Raw genomic sequence first — 19392 nt, 5'->3', positions numbered from 1 at the left:
TCCGGCTTGCATCACTACTTATATTACAAGAAATAGGGAAATTATAATTAAATTCGACTAAAGATGTCGAATCGGACACATCATAACTACTAGTATTACTAACCCTATGTGATTCAACTTCATCAGCAGAACCAAATTTATTTTCTAGTAACTGAGAATTATTTAAATAATTATATAATGTTACCAAGTAGTCAGAAACTTCCTCAACCTGGTCCATAGAGCAGTTCCTCCAAAGTCTTCAAGAAAGACAATCCCAACCAGTTGGCTCCAAACCCAACTCTGGATAGCGTAACTTCACCGAGAGACCTTCCGAGGACAAGTAGCACCCTTCACAATTATAAGGGCTCAGTGATCGATCAACATTTAAGGGCTTTAACTTACGATTATAAATCCTAAAGTTGACATGCATTTGTTCGACATATAAATTTGAATCTGCCTTGACAATTTCAGGTTTTCGCTCCTTAGTCCATAGGAGCACGCTCTGATGCACAGTAGAAGGTACGGACCCCACACTGTGGATCCAATCTCGCCCCAACAAAGCATTATAACTTGCTCTTGAGGGAACCACCACAAAGACAGTATTACGCTCATACGAGCCGACTTTCACAGTTAAAGTAACCAATCCTCTGGCTGGGGTCGAAGTCCCACTGAAATCCGTCACAACAATGTTTGTAGGGACTAAATCGTCAAGATACTTTCCCACCTTGATTAACATCCTCTCTGGCAACAAACTAATTGCAACACCACCATCAATCAGAACTTTATTTACCTTTATCCCACCCAAAGTAGTTGTTATATGAAGTAGGCGGAGATGAGACATTTGTTTTTCAGTAGGCCGCAAAAAGTAACCCGGCTCATCCTCGATTCTGATAAAGGAAAAAGCTTCCTCATCCTCCGAATCATAATCTTCATTGGGGTCACCTTCATACTCCCCCAAATATTCGATTGGAATGATCGAAATTGTCCTAACCATGTCATCATCGCCCTCATCGAAATATTCCTCATCAACATCAACATCTTTGTTTTTATCAATTCCAGAAGATTGGGCTATTGCTTTGCCCTTTTCCATCTTCGCAGGTGATGGAATCTCTTTAGGATAAGTTTCTCCATCAGAAGGAAAAACAATTCTAGAATGCACAGAAGGCGTTGCCCCCTTGCTTAGTTCCTTGCCTGACTCAATCGAAAGTTTCTTGTTCTGATTAAAACTTCTCCTTCCTCCTCTTCCTCATGGATAACCTCTGGTACGACCTCGATAATAGGAATACTGATTTCGAGAAGGTGCTCGATGCCCCCCACTGTGAATTACGTCAATACAAATGATCACGTCTCTAGAATTCTTGGCAATTCCTAATCCATTGAACACTTATGGCCTGAGAACGGCTTAAAGGCGTAGATACATTTTCTTGAGGGGTCTTTGAACTAGAACCCTCCAAACGCCTAATTGGCTACCTCTGGCGCGCTTGCTCTTCTCTATGAGCCAATTCCTTCTTCATCCTTTCCTTTTTAAAAGTTGCTGCTGCTTCAGGATCAAAAACAGTATTGCACCGCGGACACAGAGATATGTCCCGGTCTTTGATCTTTTGCTGAACCAAGAAATCCAGCAAACCATCCCCTGTTCTGGGGTATACTGGTCTAACCTGTGACTCAAAATCATCAAGAGCCACATCAAAGTCATAGGACATGCCCACCATGTTCACTCCAAAGCAAGGTTCGACATAACTGGCATCAACCTCAAAAGGATCCACATCAACCTTCATCTCTTTCTTGCCATAATCGAATTTCAACCGTCCCTCCATTATCGCTTCTTGAATTAAGTCCTTGAAACGGACACAACTGTTAGTCGAATGACTTGTTGCTTGATGTAATTTACAGTAAGGCTTTCCTTTTAAATCTTTCATAGAAAGCAAAGTTCTACCCTTAGGCAAAATTAATTGTTTATCTTTAAGCAACACATCGAAAATCTGATCAAATTTCGAAATATCAAAACTATATTTCTTTCCACTTTTCAGTTTTGAATCATTCGACTTTTCATTACTTGGCAGTTTCTTCAACAAAGAACAAACATATGGAGGACCTTTCTTAAGTTCGGCCAAATCGACTTCTGTTTCGAAATCGAATTCCTCCTCTGAGGATTCCATGGTCACATAAGCAACCTTTTCTTTTCGAGTAAAGGGTTTACTCTTTGATCTTTGTTCATTTCTATACTTTTCTTTCTCTTTTTTCATGAGTTCGGTCTGTCAAACCTTCTCAGCCAAATGTCAGGAATATGCACATTGAGTAGTTTTCTGCGCATATAGAATCCTAACCCCATAGTTGCTACTTTCACTACCTCACTTTCGGGTAATGACACATAGCATCTACTCCTAGAGTTTTTGAAACGTATTAAATAATCATCGATAGTTTCACCATCTTCACGTTTCAAAGTCACTAGATCAGTAACTGCTACATTCATTTCCCCTCGATAAAATTGAGCGTGAAAAGCAGTTTTTAAATGATTCTATGTTGTAATCGAATTTGGTCTAAGATTCGAAAACCAAGTAAATGCATTCTTTGTCAACGAAGAAGGAAAAACCTTCATTTTCAATTTTTCATAATTAGCTAAGTTTCCAATCTCAACCAAATAACGAGTAACATGTTTAGTAGTTGATTCTCCAACTTCACCAGCAAATTTTGTGACTATTTTTGGACTTTTTACCCCTCTTGGCACTTTAGCCATCTGAACAACTTGGGGAAAAACGGACACAAAATGTGAGTCGATTCATAAAACCAACATTAAGCCCAACTCGATTCAAGACTTCTTCCACAATTCTAGTGACTTGATAACGTTCACCACCATGATTAGCACGTAACCTGGCTAAAACATCATCAGCATTTTGACCTCGGGGAATTACATAAGGGTTTTCTTGATTTAAAACATTCTTTTCATTTTGAAAACCATTTTCTACTCCTTCATTATTTTCCCTGGTATTATGCCTTTCACCATCATCATAATCAACAATTCGAGCAATCCTCTCGACTTGTCTAGCAAGACGTTCGAATTTTGATTCATGATCGGCCATCATAGGATTCAGAATTGTAGTCATCTGTTGGGTCAATAAATTGACTAAGTCATGGTGATTTTCCTCCATTTGTTGTCAATATACTGCCATTGAATTAGCAGCATTCGAAGTAGAGCCCACATTATAATCACGAAAATACTCATAATATTGCTGTGGATTTTGAGTATTATTAACTCCATTTGCATTCCCAAAGCGGATAGGTGGGATAAAACCACCCACCGGTGGAGTATAACCACCCACTAGTGGGGTATAACCAGGAGGAAGACCATAGGGAGGCCAACCAACGGTTAATAGAGGCTGATACGGTGGCGTAGGGCCACGTGGACGAATATTACGTCCAACATTTCCAGTCTGAATAGTTGTAACTACTATACTTTCAGTTCCAATTGCAGCCTCCGAACGTGAAGACACGTCGGCTTGTTGCATAGATACTGGTATGCTATCATTAGTGGATGAACCACCATTCACAATCGATATCTCATCAGCCATGTGAATGATTTTTCCACACCGTAATCGCATACACTAAGTAATACTGGAAAAAAGATTGTTTGACACACTTCAATTTAAAAACTGTCCCACCGGGCGTGCCAATTTGTTTTGTCGATTTTTAGTAAATCGATGGTGGTTCGATATCTAGTGGTTTGGGAGTGAAACCTACTCCTCTTTGCAGGTACCAGTTTTTTAAAAGTGCATCAAAGCGTCTTCGATTAGACCGAGATTGGGAATAAAAATAAATTAAAATTGATAAATCAAAGAAAAGAATAAAAGAAAGGTTTTCAAAAAGAAAACATATTGAAAACAGAAAGGTTAGTGTTGAAATTAAAGGAAAGCGATAAAATGCCTTTGACTGGATCAAGGGACTTTGAATTAGAAGTCAACAATGCAAAAATGTATATTGGACAGAGATGAAGATAAAGAATACTTGAAAAATAAATTTACTTGAAACATAAAGTTTACAGAAAGAATGAAAAGATGGAAGGAACCTTACAGAAAAGTTACTCGATTGCAGACTCAGAAATTCTCTGGTATGTGAGTGTGCTTGAGTGTTTTCTGAGTAAAAGTTCCAACCCTGATTTTCTAAGGCTTCCTAGTATTTATAGTCTGCCTTTAGTAACTAGCAATTAATTATAATTAATTACAATTAATTACAAATTTGAACTTTTCAAATACTTTCCCCCTGATAACTGCTCCCGCCATTTGATTGGAGACGTTTCCCATGATTTTCTCATGTAATAAAAGCTTTTAACCGTTCCACTACCGTGACTGTTCGATCTTCCATTCGAATGCTCAATTCGATTCCCCCTCTCAAAAAGGTTTAATCGAATAACAAGTCATTCGAAATCCAACTAACGCTCATTGTTCTCGATCCTTGCTTATGCATGTATCTTCTCAAGAAACTGTCTCTGACTCATTCCGAATAGATTTGCTTTCATTGAATAATATTTTTTCAATCAACAACTATCAAAACAAAAGTCCTTCCAGCTGTTACTCACTCTACGGATGGAGGGGAAGAAGTTCTTTCACTAGTGATTATAAGCTAGGTGCCTTAAAAGAAAAACAAGAACAATCCAAAAGTAAGAATAAAAACAAGAAATTCAAAAACAAAACAAAGCAACAACAATTCAGAAGCAACGTCAACGGAAGCAACAGCAACACGGTGAACGGAAGCAGCTCCTTTCTCCTTGCGCGGCTTCATGGATGACCAACCATGGCGAGACGAGGCTGAACGGCGGCTGGGCGCGACGCATTCCTCACCTCGACGGCGACGTGTGTGACGGCGGCGACTCTTCCCTCCTTGGTCACTGGCTCGCGTCCCTCTCTCCCTCTCCCCTGGGTGCGACATGATGGCGACAGCGACACATGTGACGGCGGCGACTCCTCCCCCCTTGGTCACTGACTCGTCGTTACCCCTTCTTTTTCCTCTCTTTTTTGCTTCTACTTGAGCTTCTGCTTTTGCTTCTTCTGCACGTGTGTGACGGCGACGACTCCTCCCCCTTGGTCACTGGCTCACCGTCCCCTCTTCTTCCCCCTCTCTTTTCTTCTTCTCTGATCAGCTCTCTCCCTCGTGTGTGACGGTGGAGATGAAGAGAAGATGGATTTGGGGAGTAGGGATAGAGAGGTGAGAGAGTAGGATAAATGGAATAAGGGTAAAATGGTCTAAAAGACTATGTTAATACGAAATAAAAGGTTAAAGATGATTCTAAATAAAAAATTACGACGGTTTCGATTCAGATCCTAGAGACCAAAATAATACTTACTCTTTAGAAAAACTACACTGGATCGATTTGGGAGGAATTATGTTTGATTCCTTGGGACTCTGACTTTAGGAACAAGTCCATTATCATAATTTCCAGCTTTCCAAAAATGCCTACAAGGTAGTGCTGCACAAATTGGTGATGAATCAGAGAGGCCTGCGTCGTCATCAACTGGCAAAAAACCTTGCTCCAAATCACCAGAACAACTATGACAAGAATTCGGACGGCTGGGGGTCATATTTTCTTCAGAATTTTGTATATTAGAACGGCTTCGAGATCTCTGATGTTTGGGTGTGTGGCCTCTGTTGGTCACATTCTGTTGCTTTGCACCACTAGCAATATCAGAATAAAAATGGAGAGCCCAGGAACCAGCTTCACCCCCTTCATCATCACTAAATAAATCCACAATTTCTGCAGTGTCCGTCTTTGAGCTACTCGTCTATTTCTTCTAGAAATTCAACAGAAATAAAGCTAATTAGAATCTGATTGGTTTCAGTGTTTCATGTTTGCATTTCAGTTTCAATGTTTGTGTTTTTGAGTCTTTTAGGAAGAAAAAGTATTAAAATAATAAAACAATCTTCGATATCTAGTTCAGATGCTTACATTCGTCGTAGTTTGATAAAGGATTCCATACTTTATACATAGAAATTCATTATTGAATAAATAATATAACAAACACATTATTGAATCTTGGAAAGGGTATAATGCCTATTTTTTTTTTTTAACTCGTTGTGTACTCACTAGCTTATCAATTCAATCTATACAGCAGTAAAATACTGATTATAAAACAACAATTTTAAAAAAAATCACCGTAACTTGAAAATGAAAAACTAGGTTCAGCAATGTTGCTTATTTTCTAAGATGGTTTGCACTTTGCAGTAGATGCATGCAAAAATAAGGCTCAAAATAGCGAAGAGCGTGATCGGTGATGTAAAAGAGGAGAGAGTGTGAGAGTGTGAGAGATATGGGCCAAATGCGAATTCTTCTTCTTGTTGCCGCGTTGATGAAGTAGTACTGAAGTCAGTCTCTCAGGTAAGGTAGTATAACTCCTTTTACTCTACCTGTGTAACCGTAACTACTTATGATCATATTTATTGCCTTGGTTGGAATGTGGGATGCAACTTCATTCTTCAATCCTCGAATGGTCATAGTGTATTCTTCTTACAAGATCTTCATCCCTTAGTAATGTTTGAGTATATGTAAAATATCTATTTTACCCTCTCTGTTAAACCAAAGACCGAACAAATCCTCGACACTCGAGCTTCCTTCTCCGACCCTCAGGATTCGGTGGTCTAGGAACCTTTGGACCTCTTAATGGTCCAAATAAAAAACATGTTTTTGAAGTTTTTTTATCAATTATTACGTAGTCCTTGAACTAATTTTAATTACAAATTAACCCCATATATTTTATTTAATTATAAAAATAATTTTTTATTTTATAAATTATTATTTTATCAATTATCTATTATATTTATTAACAATCAAATACAAAAATAACAACCAATTATATCCTCCATTCATCCTAATAATTCCAATTGATTAAAAAATTAACTTTGATCTCGTTACGTTCGTTCATGGCTTCCAAATCGTGTTTCCTTGAAATTCAATCGATTTGTTTTTCAAAACAATCGATTGAATGATAACTCAATCGATTGGTTTACACTATATCACAAACAATCGATTGAAAGTTGTAAGATAGAATAGTAAAAAGCTTAAACCAATCGATTGTTTATACTTTCCAATCGAATGAATGCCTCAAAGTAATCGATTGTTGTTGTTACTCAATCGATTGAATTCACGAAAACAACATGGATTTGCCAAATACAATCGATTGGAAAGTGATGACATTGAAGTTTTAGCCAAATTCAATCGATTGGTAATGTAATCCAATCGATTGGAAGGTGATGAAGTTGAATGTTTTGCCAATTTCAATCGATTGGTAATGGTACCCATCTACTCAATCAATTATTTTTTATTATTATACCAATAAGCTATTGAACCAACTTGGTTAAATTTGGTTACCAAAATAATTTCGTCACGTAGTATCACGGATTTAATTAATACTAGTAGAAATACATTTCCTTCGTCCAAACTAGACCAAACTACATGATCAATTATTTAAGTTAAGTGATAAAAATTGTTCTTATGTTAATACATTGATATTGGTGCAAGAAGATAATAAGATTCTGATCATGGTGATTGAAAAAAAAATTGGATTAATGAGAATTTGTACAATCTATTTGTGATTTATGAAAGTAGAATAGAATAAATTGTGCAAAATCCTACAGAATTCTGAAAAATGAGAACATTACCAATTGATTGAGTAGATGGATATTCCATTACCAATCGATTGAAATTGGCAAAACATTCAACTTCATCACCTTCCAATCGATTGGATTACATTACCAATCGATTGAATTTGGCTAAAACTTCAATGTCATCACTTTCCAATCGATTGTATTTGGCAAATCCATGTTGTTTTCGTGAATTCAATCAATTGAGTAACAACAACAATCGATTGTTTTGAGGCATTCATTCGATTGGAAAGTATAAACAATCGATTGGTTTAAGATTTTTACCATTCTACCTTACAACTTTCAATCGATTGTTTTGTGATATAGTGTAAACCAATCGATTGAGTTATCATTCAATCGATTGTAAAACAAATTAATTGAATTTTAAGGAAACACGATTTGGAAGCCATGGATGAACGTAACGAGATCAAAGTTAATTTTTTAATCAATTGGAATTATTAGGATGAATGGAGGATATAATTGGTTGTTATTTTTGTATAAAAAAATCTAATTTTTTCTATGTAAAAACTGGTCTTTTTTAAAAAAATTAGTTATTTTTTAAAATTAATTTTTATTTTTATAACCGATTAAAAATTGATTTTAAAATTTTTTAACCAGTTAATAACCAGTTTTATCATGTAAAATTAATTTGGTTAATTAACTAAATCATGTACAACCCTATTGCACACTCTCCTCTCATTGTTGGCTGCCTTCTCACCAGAACAAAGCCACCACCGCCTGTGGCTCATCTTGATTTTATCTCGCTGGTAAGTTTTAGGGATTTTTTATTTAAATTAATTAAATATATTATTTACCGAAATCCTACTCAACGTTATACATCCTAGGAATTGTGATCAAATTCAAATTAAATAGATATCTCGAATAGTCAGTCATCAGAATATGACACAACAAAAATTTTATATGTTTTGGATACATCCGAGACAAAGCACAAAACAGAAAATAAGTGCTCAGTATTCGAAATATGCGTGTAAAAGAATTGAAGTCACAGTACCCAAGATATGTGCATATAGAAATTAATCAATTTTATTTTTCCAGTAATTTATTCCAATGGAATAATAAAAAATTATGAGAAAAGAGTGATATTTGAGTGTAGTTCATTTGTAATGTTACGCACTTGTTGTGTTGATTCTCTAGATACACTAAAGAATGTCATACTGATCAGCATGTGAGGTTAACGTTCGACGTACATGCTACGCTAATGCCGCAACATGTGATGGAGTGGTATGCTGCGGTTCGTGACATAGGTAGTGGTTGTCGGTTGTCCTCGTCGATCTCGCAGGTAATTTCGTTGGAGGCAAGATCGATTTACATCACCCAGACTCGAAATAGTGTTGAAGAGGACGATAATGAGTCTAATTCGGATTATGTTGTCAAAACCGGGTCATCCAACGAGAGTAATTTGTATGAGGAGTATGTGTCAAAGATTTCGACTGGTGAGGGTGCTCAATCTTTTCTTCCTCCTCTTTTGGGAATTCCACAATTATCAGAAGTTACAAGCCATTATCACACTCTGAATTTTGACGCAATGTAGCTGGATGATCCGTTCAACCTTGGCAACAGGGAAGATTACAACATGAATAATGGTGTGAAATTTTGGGTGGGCCATAGATTCAGGGGTAGGGATGCTATTCTGATGACAGTGAAGAACTACAACAATCAAAAGAACGCTGAATATAAAATTTTGGAGTCGAATAGGCTGAAATACCATTGTCGATACGAGCAATTCTTTGTTGGGTGTCCATAGAGTCTTTTCGTAGCATTTGGATAGAATTTGAATTACTGGTAAATGTTGTCTTTTGCCCTTTATGAAATTTACAAGTAAATAGTGATTATGTTATATATTAGATGATGAGGTCTACAAGTAATTTTGTAGGAAGGTGCGTAGGTTTGGGGTCACATACCCCTTAACTTAATTAACTGTCAATTCGTTGATCAATTAACTATGATAAAAGTTTAAGCACCGTTTCGAATTTAAAGCCGCACAATTCTTAAGATCCAACCCTAATTGATTTTATATCATTTATCAAAATTAGTCTCGGACACTCAAAGAATTATGAGAAGGAGTTTCTAGCCTAATTCCAAAGATTAACTCTTCCAAGATACTAGAAGAATTCAATTCAGATTAAAGTTATTTTCCAATACACTCTAACCCTTAGGATGAAGAAAGAAACACACTTCTTGAATAAAATATCAATGTATTAATCAAAAGTAGAAAAATAATAATATTAATCCATTAAAGTAAACAGAGCTCCTAACCTTAATCGAGGAGATTAGTTTCTCCTGATATGCTTGAAAACAAAAACAATGAAGTAACGTGTGTTGTAAGATGTGTTGTCCGTAGACCAGTTCCTAGACTTATTTTAAAAACCTAAAACAATAGTCTAAAATTCGAATTCAAACTATATCAAAACAGAATCAAATTATATCTTAATCAAATCTTTTCTAATAATTCTTAACTAACTAGTAATCTTCCTTGTATTTGAAATTCAAAACTTACTGTGTCACTTTATTGAGATCATGGGCTTGCAACTTGAATACTTGATCTTGAGTCAACAAAGCAAGTACTTGAAGTTTGAGAGTTTGGTGAAAGATTGTGATATCCTTGGGAGTTGGCCCATGAAGTGCATTAGACGTAAGGAGGGGCACGTTCAACGCAGGGCCTAATTTGGACTTCTTGAGGCTTTTGTATTGGTTGCGTTGGACGTAAGGGGTGGCATGTTCAACGCAAGGTGGGTGGACAGCTACTGGAGATGCTTCTAGAGGTTGCGTTCAATGCATGGTGTGGCTGCGTTGAACGCAAGTGTTCTGTACGTTGAACACAGGTGGCTACTGCGTTAGACGTGGAGGGAGCTGAGTTAGACGCAACTGTGCTTGGATGGAGATGGAGCTGCGTGGAACTTGGATGAAAGTTGCATTAGACGCAGCTAGTACTTAGGCTTGAGTGTGGCTACGTTCAACACAGGAAGAGGAAGCGTTACACGCAAGTCCACTATAGATATATGTATATTGTTTTGAATCTTTGGATATTAGTTTTCTAACGCCACTGGAGCTGCTTCATTTGGACCTCTATATCTCAAGTTATGCTCGTTGGAGTATGAAGAGGTCAGAATTGACAGCATTTGCAAATTCACTTTGCACTTCTCTGGGGTTTGTTTCCTTTCTTGGTTCCTGGAGGTTGCTTCCTTTTGCATGCCACCTTTTTTGGTTCTCCCAGGGGCTTCTTTGGTTGTCCTTCTCCTCCTTTGTTCTTGCCTAAAATCTTTCACAATTTTCTACACATACCAAAGCTTAAAGTAACTCCAAGAAATATTGATTAAAGCATAAAAATCTCAATTATAACAAGAAAATCACTAACTTTATTCAAAAAATTAATAAAGAAAACAACAAAAGATGATCATGTATCATTTGGGTTATATTATACTAAAATTAGTACTACTGAATCACATACTATTGTAAACCAGAAGTTTACTAATTCGAATGAGTTCATTATTTGGCATGACCGATTGGGTCATCCTGGGACAACTATGATGCGAAGAATTATAGAAAACTCCCATGGACATTTACTAAAGAACCAGAAGATTTTAAATTTAGTAAATTTTGTTGCGTTGCATGTTTTCAGGAAAAGCTAATTTTAAGGCCATCACCAGTAAAGATCTGATTTGAGTATCTTGAATTTCTAGAAAGGATTCAAGGCAATATTTGTGGACCAATTCATCCACCATGTGGATATTTTAGATATTTTATGGTTCTAATAAATGCATCTTCGAGATAGTCACACGTTTGCTTATTGTCTTCTTCAACCTGACATTTGCAAGATTACTTGCTCAAATTATTCAATTAAAAGCATAGTTTACAGAAAATCCAATCAAAATAATTCGTCTTGATAATGCTGGTGAATTCACCTCTCAAGCTTTTAATGCTTATTGTATGGTCAATGGTATATGTGTTGAATATCCAATAGCTCATGTTATACACAAAATGAACTAGTAGAGTCACTTATTAAACGGCTTAAATTGATTTCTAGACCCTTACTTATGAGAACAAATCTCCCACCTCGGTTTGGGGCATGCTATTTTACATGTCGCAACACTTATTCATTTAAGGCTAACAAGGTACCACCAATTCTCTCATCTGCAATTAGTTTTTGGTCAACAGCCAAATGTTTTCCATTGAGAATATTCGGTGTGTGATATATGTTCCAATTGCCATGCATAATCGCACCAAAATGGGATTCCAAGAAAATTGGAGATATATGTTGGATATGATTCTTCCTCTATAGTAAGGTATCTTGAGAAACAAATAGGAAATATATTTAAAAGTCCGATTTGTAGATTGTCATTTTGATGAATCAATATTTTCAACACTAGGCAGAAAAATAAGCTTCTTAAAAAAGAACTTAATTGAAATGCATCATCATTGATGCATTTAGATCCTCGATAAGGACAATGTGAACTAAAAGTTTAAAAGATTATACATTTACAAAGAATAGCAAATGAATTGCTTGATGCATTTTCTGATACGAAAAGGATAACTAAATCCTATATACTTGCTGAAAATGTTTCAATTCAAATTGATGTCCCAGTTGGACAAATGGCCACGGAAACAAATACACACCAAAAGCATGGTAGACATGTTGGTTCCAAAGACAAAAATCCTTAAAAAAGAAAAGAGATAAATTATAACAGCCTAGTGATGCAAGCCAAACATCGGTTTAGAATTTTCACAAAAATAATCTCATCGAAGTATAGTTCTAAATCGACAGTTGACTCAAATCAAAGTTTAATTTGTTTGTCACTTAAGTCAAACTAATAAAAATATCGAGAGTATTAGATCTCGGGTCATCTCTCAAAGGAATTGCAGCCTGCAGAAAAATGTGCATATTATTGGTTATGAGATATTTTTGGGGTTTTGGTGTGAAGAACAAGAAAGTAAAGTTAAAACTAAGGAACTATAAATGCTAAAAGATACTCATGACAGGGATTAAGAGTCAAGATTTCCTATCCTAGATTATTGACCACAACATGGTAATTGCAAAGGGTTAATTCCACTTAGTAATCCTCTAACATTGGAGGGAGAAGTGGACATAGTTGATCCAAAAACTAACTAACAACCCTAAATTACCAATCACATTGGACATCAATGACATCAAGAAACCTAAGTCCTTAATACCAAACCAAGAGCGCTAAAATTCTATTCTAAAACTAGAAGAGGCATTTTAGGAAACACTTAGAATACATAAAAGTAAAATATGACAAATTGCAAAAATTAATAAAGGTTACAACTACCAATTGCAAGAAAACAATAATAATAACTCAAACAAGCATCAAGAAAACATAAAATATCAAATTGCATTAAAAGAAATCGAAATTAACAAGAGCGTTCATAAAACTAAAATAACATAAACAATAAGACAACTAACAAGAGAATTCTATCCAACTAAGAAATTAGAACAAGAAAATGTAAAGAAAACTAAGTTAGAACATGATTAGAAATTAAACTAAAACCCTAAGAATTCTAGAAAGAAGTTGGAGCTTCTCTCTCTAGCATCACCTAAAACATGATAAAAACCTAAATCTAATACTACTTGGTTCCTCCCTCTTCAATCCTTGGTTCAATAGCATTAGAAAATGAGTTGGATTGGGCCCAAAATGGCTAAAATTGCAGATCACGTTTTGGCATCAAGTGAGTCGCGCGCTGAATGTCACGCGCACGCATGAGGCACGCGTACACGTGACTTATCACAATTCAGAAACCAATTTAGTCAATCAATAAATTAATCATTTATCCAAAACAACTTAGTTCAATTCATAAAACTCACATAATCACCAAAAATATATTTTTACATCAATATCGATTTATAACAATTCTTCGAAATAAAATAAGTTTAAAGAAAGTGCCGCCCCTACCTCGTTCACAACTCAATTATGCGACAAAACTCCGTTTTTCCTCGGCCTGCAATGGCGAAAGCCGTAACCTCAGCTCCAAACCACTTTCGCAATAACCACAGCAACTCTAATCGCAACATGTAATATCCAAAACTCAATCCTATGGTAAATAACGCCACAAAACCTCAGCATATGATAACAAAACAGTGACTAAAAGGGTTTCTAGAACAAAAATGCTTATAGCAATTAAGAAGAAACGACTGCCCCAAATATCAGACCGGATCGGTATTGGATATGGTTCATTAGTTTTTCGGTTGAACCGGTCAGTTTGATTCGGTTTAAATAACTATAGAGACAATAATAAAATATAAATTAATAATTTTAAAAAAATAATAAAATTAAAGATAATTTTAAAAATTGAATGATAAAATTAAAAAAAATTATCGATTAGAATTATGCATAAAAATAAAAAATACTTTGAATATAATTTTTTATCTTTGATTCAAATTAAATACTGTTAAAAATAAATAAATAAATTTAATAATATTTATAAATATTTAATTTATAAATAATATTTTTAAATTTTTATTTTGATTTTTTTTACATGTAATTTTAATAACGTTTATAAATAGTTAATTTATAAATAATGTTTTTAATTTTTTATTTTAATTTTGTTACCCATAATTTTTAATTGAATAATCTTGAAGCGTTTATATAGTTATTTTTATGGTCAATAAATCTGACAGTTTTTCTAAACTCAAGAAGTTATTGATAAGGAGATGTACGATGAATTACGAAAGATTTTTTCCAGATACACAATTTTTATACCCTCCTATTTTGTTTATTAATTATTCTTATAGTTTGATATTTAAAAACGAAAAAAATAAGCATTCTCATTTATTCTATTTTTCACTATTTATAAAAAAATGAAGGCCTCTTCGTATTTAGATTCATATTTTATCCTATCACTTAAAAAATATGAAGACAAATATGAATATCCATGACATTTAAATAAAAATTATCTTTTGTAAATAACTAACGTGTATTTTGGTTTATATATACTCATTTTGAATCAAGATAATGTTATTATCATTATTTTTTGAATTATATTTTAGTTTTTAGTAATTTTAATTTTAATAAAATATGATATAAATAAAGTCACGTCAACATTAAAATAAAAGAATACTTATCTAATAAATTTGAAGAGTGAATGATATATTAACAAAAAAATAAAATTAATTTCTTAAAAACAATAAAAAAAAGCGATTGAATAGGCACTAACTTATAAATTCCTAATAAATCAGATGTAATGTCATTTAATTTATATTTTGTCATACATAAATAAAGATTAATGTCATTTTTTGTTGTCTTTTCAAAAAATTCAGTGCAAAACAAGATATCTCAATTCTCCAGGTTTTAATTGAATTAATTGAATTCGTCCCTATAACAAGGAATCAATTTAATTGAATAATCTTGAATCATTTATATAATTATTTTTATGGTTAATAAATGTGACAATTTTTCAAGATTAAAAAAGTTATTGATAAAAAAATGTATGATGAATTACGAAGGATTTTTTTCAGGTACACAATTTTTATATTCTCCTATTTTGTTTATTAATTATTCTTATAGTTTGATATTTAAAAACGAAAAAATAAGCATTCTCATTTATTTTGTTTTTTCACTATTTTTAGGAAAATAAAGGCCTCTTTAGATCCAGATCTATATTTTAGCCTACCACTTAAAAAAAAATAAAGACAAATATAAATATTTATGACATTTAAGTAAAATTATCTTTTGTAAATAACTAACATATATTTTGATTTATATATACTCTTTTTGAATCAGAATAATATTATTATATTATTTTTTAAATTATATTTTTTCTGATAATATATACCTCTTTATTGTGTGTTTTTATAATTTAACATTTTAAAAATTTTTTATAGTAATTTTAATTTCAACAAAATATGATATAAATAAAATCACATTAATATTAAAATAAAAAATACTTATCAAATAAATTTGAAAAATAAATAATATATTAACAAAAAAATAAAATTAATTTCTTAAAAACAATAGAAAAACGGTTGAACAGGCACGTTAGTGCCTGTTGAGCCGCTAGTGTATAGAGTGATATTATAAAAAAAAGGGCAAAAAACCAATATCAACCAATGCCAGGCCGAATTGACGTATATAAGCCAAAACCAAAATCGTTTCGGCAATAAACCAAAGCATATATTTATATAAATCGAACCAGGCCGGTTCGAACTGCATGCATGAATAATTTGAACCAATGCAGTTCGAATTACAAGCAAACGTGTCCAAATAAATCGAACCAGGAAGGTTTGAACTCGCAAAGCAAGTAATTCGAACCACTGTGGTTCGTTTATAAAACAATAGAAAAGCAGCTGAACTAGTGGCTGTTGAATTGCTAGTATAAATAATAAGGAATAAAAAAATCTTTAAATGATTGTAGGCTCGAAACGAAGGCCTGCGTTTTCCCTTCCAACAATTTATACACTCCCCACGGGTTCCCTAATCCCTATCACGTGCATTACTGAGAAATTTTCATTAAACCTTGGATATGACAGAGAAGGCAGTCACTAATTACGCCATGCAAATTTAAAACTTAACAGCCAAGAAAAACAAACATACAATACTTCATCTGTTCCTGAAAAGTGAAAACATTAAATAACAGCCCCTCCCTCCCTAACATATGAACCTTGTTTTAATCAATATACTGGGTTGTCCCTAAAAGAAATCAAACTCAAGGTAATTATCAGAACCTTTATGATCAGGTATTGACTTATGGTGAACAGCCTTTTCACTGGCTGATGAAGCTGGGGAAGGAATCTTCTCATACTCTACTGTCTTGGGGATCTCTGGCGGGGTAGCACACCGGATCAATGCCCAATTCACACCTTCAAAAAACGGATGTTGCTTTATCTCAGTAGCCCCTCTTTTATATGCCAATCTATGCTGAGGTTCCTTGACAAGCAACCCCCTTATAAGATCCCTTGCTGCAAAACTGACAATGGGTGCTTCTGGAAACCGCAAAGGCTGGCCTACAACATTAAACAATGTAGCTCGATTTCCAGATCCCTTGAACGGAGTTTTCCCGAACAACAGCTCATATAAAAATATTCCAAAAGTCCACCAATCAACTGCACTTCCATGACCTTCACCCTTAATGATCTCAGGTGCCAAGTATTCGTGGGTTCCGACAAATGACATTGACCTAGCATCAGTGGGCTCTGCTATCAGCTCGGGTAGTGGACTCACTTGATTGCCAATTTCAGTTTTGGGTTTCCTTTCCTTCTTTGATTTGCTGGAAAAGAGTCGGGGTGAAAAACATGTAGTAGGAGCAACACAAGAAGGCTGGATGCAGGATGGCGGCTCAATACATGCAGGTTGGACACAATAACCAGGATTCTTTCTTAAAGGCTCAGAATCTGTAGATGAGGTTTTTACAAGGGTTGGACTAACAGCACAACGGAGGGAAAGGTCAAAGTCAGAGAGCATAATATGTCCGTCATCCCTAACAAGTACATTTTCTGGCTTAAGATCACGGTAGACAATCCCAAGCATGTGAAGGTACTCCAAAGCCAGGAGGACTTCTGCCACATAAAACCTGCATGGTAGAGTAAATTAACAGTTGCTGTCATCATCTCAAATAAACATCATGGCCAAATTTCACCTAAAAATTTTAAAATTTCTGTTGCACTTGTCACTGTTACTTATTTTGATCAGGCTTTTAAGAAGAAATGAAAGTAAACAAACATAACTCAATAGAGAATGAAACAAAAGCAGGATTTACGTTTAACATACTTTACTGCCTGCTCAGGAAAATGCTTCCCTGGCTGCTTCTGTCTAAGAGTATGCAAGTCCCCACCAGGGCAGATTTCCATTACCAAACACGAGAACTTCTCTGTCTCAAAATGGGTATACAAAGTTGGAAGGAAGGGGTGGTCCAATGACTGAAGTATTTCTCTTTCTGTCTGAGCACGGAGTAGTTTTTTACGACTAGCCAGGGATGCCTTGTCCATTACCTTCATTGCAAAATAACATTTAGTTCCGCTCAGTTCAGAGAGATATACACTGCCAATATCTCCACAACCCAACCTCTTCAGTAGCCTAAAGTGACCTAAACCCAGTACCCCATCTCTAGCTCGAACAGCTTGGATGGCTTCCCATCTCAAATCATTAGCCTTGTGAGGCTTGTTAATGCTGCTACTAAAGCTGCTGCAGCTACTCTCATCGCTCACATCACTACTTGTGCTCCCTCTGCAAATACTGCTCTTACCACTCTCAACAGGATCAGCTCGATCACTGATCTTGGCACTTCCACTGGTCTTTGCAATACTACTAGCCCCATCACTTATTTTGGCCGAAACAGAACTGTTCTTCACACTTCCATATACCGATGACTTTTTCTCTTGATCAATAAGGTTTTCCTGAGAGCCTCTGGTCTCATTAACAGCCTGTTCAGAACCAGAGGGTCCAGAACCAAATCTTTTACTCAGGGAATCAGACCCCTTTTTAGTTGAACTTCCCAACTTCTTGTCTTCGGAAGTTTCCCCAGTATTCTGCTTCAATGTGTTTTGTGCAAGCCTTGATAAATCTCCAGAAGCAGCCAGCTCAGGCTTGTCTCCCTTCGGAACCTGCAGATGAGAAGGCTTGGTGTCTTTTGTTTCTAAGGTTTGGATCACAGCTGTCTTGTGATGGTGTTTTGGAGGAGCTTTAGTGCTAGTCTTGGAGTCCATCAGAGAAGATAAGCAGTTCCAATTGAAATCAAATATAACAAGTTCATGGCTGAGAAGCCATTTATTTCTTCAATAATAAGCAACAACCTATCAAGCGCATCAACAGCATCAAACAGTTGTCAGCAATTTAACAGAGTTTTTATGTGAAAAGCATGCTTGATTCTGACCACAATAGCATGTGAAAGAAACTGATCTCTCATTCTACCATAACCGGAGTCAAAGACATAAACACGGTTATCATCACCGCACAGCTAGTTTGCACTCAATAGCAGAGAAATAGATCCAGTAAGCAGTAAAACAACATCAGTGACAGTTAAATAAGCACATTAACACTAACATAACTAAACTAGCTATTATTCATTTGACAAATGATGACACCCTATATGTATTCTAGAAAGAAGAAAACTTGAGGCATGCAGAGCATGATCATCAGATTAGTAAAGCTCAAATAGTGATGCTTTATGAAAAACATGCAATCACTTTTCATGTTTCCCACTGCCCTAAAACATAACAAGCAGTTAAAACAAACTGCCAACGCATCCCTCTATCCCACACAAAAAATGAAAATAAAACAAAACAAAATAAAATCTTAGAACAAACAAATAGAGTTGGAATTGAAGTCCCAACAGCAAAGCAAAGAGTCGATGGGAATAAGAGGTGAATGCAGATTTTTGTGAACATTGGTAAAGCTACAAGAATTGAGATGGGCGAAGGAGGGAAAGGAAAGAGAAGAAGGGGGTAATTGAATGAAAATGCGATCTTCACGAAAGGGAATGGAAGGGGTCAAATCTGAAGCAGATCCGAGAAGACGGAGATGGAAAAAGCAAAACTTGAAAGGTAAGGGAGCGTAAAAGGATACACAGAAATGCAAAAGGGGAAAGTTAATATGCGCAGAAAAGAGTACCTCAGCAGAAGGGTGAGAAAACTGAGGGGCGTTGGTTCAGCCGTGAAGAGTAGAAAGAGCACAGTGTAGAAAGGGAGCTGCTACGGCGTTCCCTGGTGCTCGTGCTGATGCTGGCGCTGGCTCAGAGAGAGAGAGAAAGAGAGAAAGAGAGAGAGAGAGAGAGAGAGAGTCACGACATCGGAGTGGGACTTGGCCTGCTGGATGGCGG

General features: G+C 35.4%; 1 protein-coding gene across 1 annotated transcript; it reads right to left on the bottom strand.

The window, feature by feature from the left end:
• LOC107637009 (serine/threonine-protein kinase D6PKL2) lies at positions 16103-19373 on the bottom strand. The gene is made up of 3 exons (XM_016340469.2): positions 19185-19373; positions 17346-18367; positions 16103-17148 (listed from the first exon to the last, which is right to left on the bottom strand). The coding sequence occupies exons 2-3, from the start codon at positions 18278-18280 to the stop codon at positions 16269-16271; spliced, it is 1815 nt and encodes a 604-aa protein (XP_016195955.1). The 5' UTR covers positions 18281-18367; positions 19185-19373; the 3' UTR covers positions 16103-16268.

Source organism: Arachis ipaensis, chromosome B01 (assembly GCF_000816755.2).
Source record: "Arachis ipaensis cultivar K30076 chromosome B01, Araip1.1, whole genome shotgun sequence".
Taxonomy (NCBI): domain Eukaryota; kingdom Viridiplantae; phylum Streptophyta; class Magnoliopsida; order Fabales; family Fabaceae; genus Arachis; species Arachis ipaensis.
Note: the sequence above shows the minus strand (reverse complement) of the source record. Positions and strands in the feature narration are given on the sequence as shown.

Excerpts from the sequence above, each read along its gene's own strand:
- LOC107637009 (XM_016340469.2), bottom strand. The coding sequence starts at position 18,280 with ATGGACTCCAAGACTAGCACTAAAGCTCCTCCAAAACACCATCACAAG. Across the intron at positions 17,149-17,345 it reads TTTCCTGAGCAGGCAGTAAA|GTTTTATGTGGCAGAAGTCC; the intron begins GTATGTTAAACG and ends TCTACCATGCAG.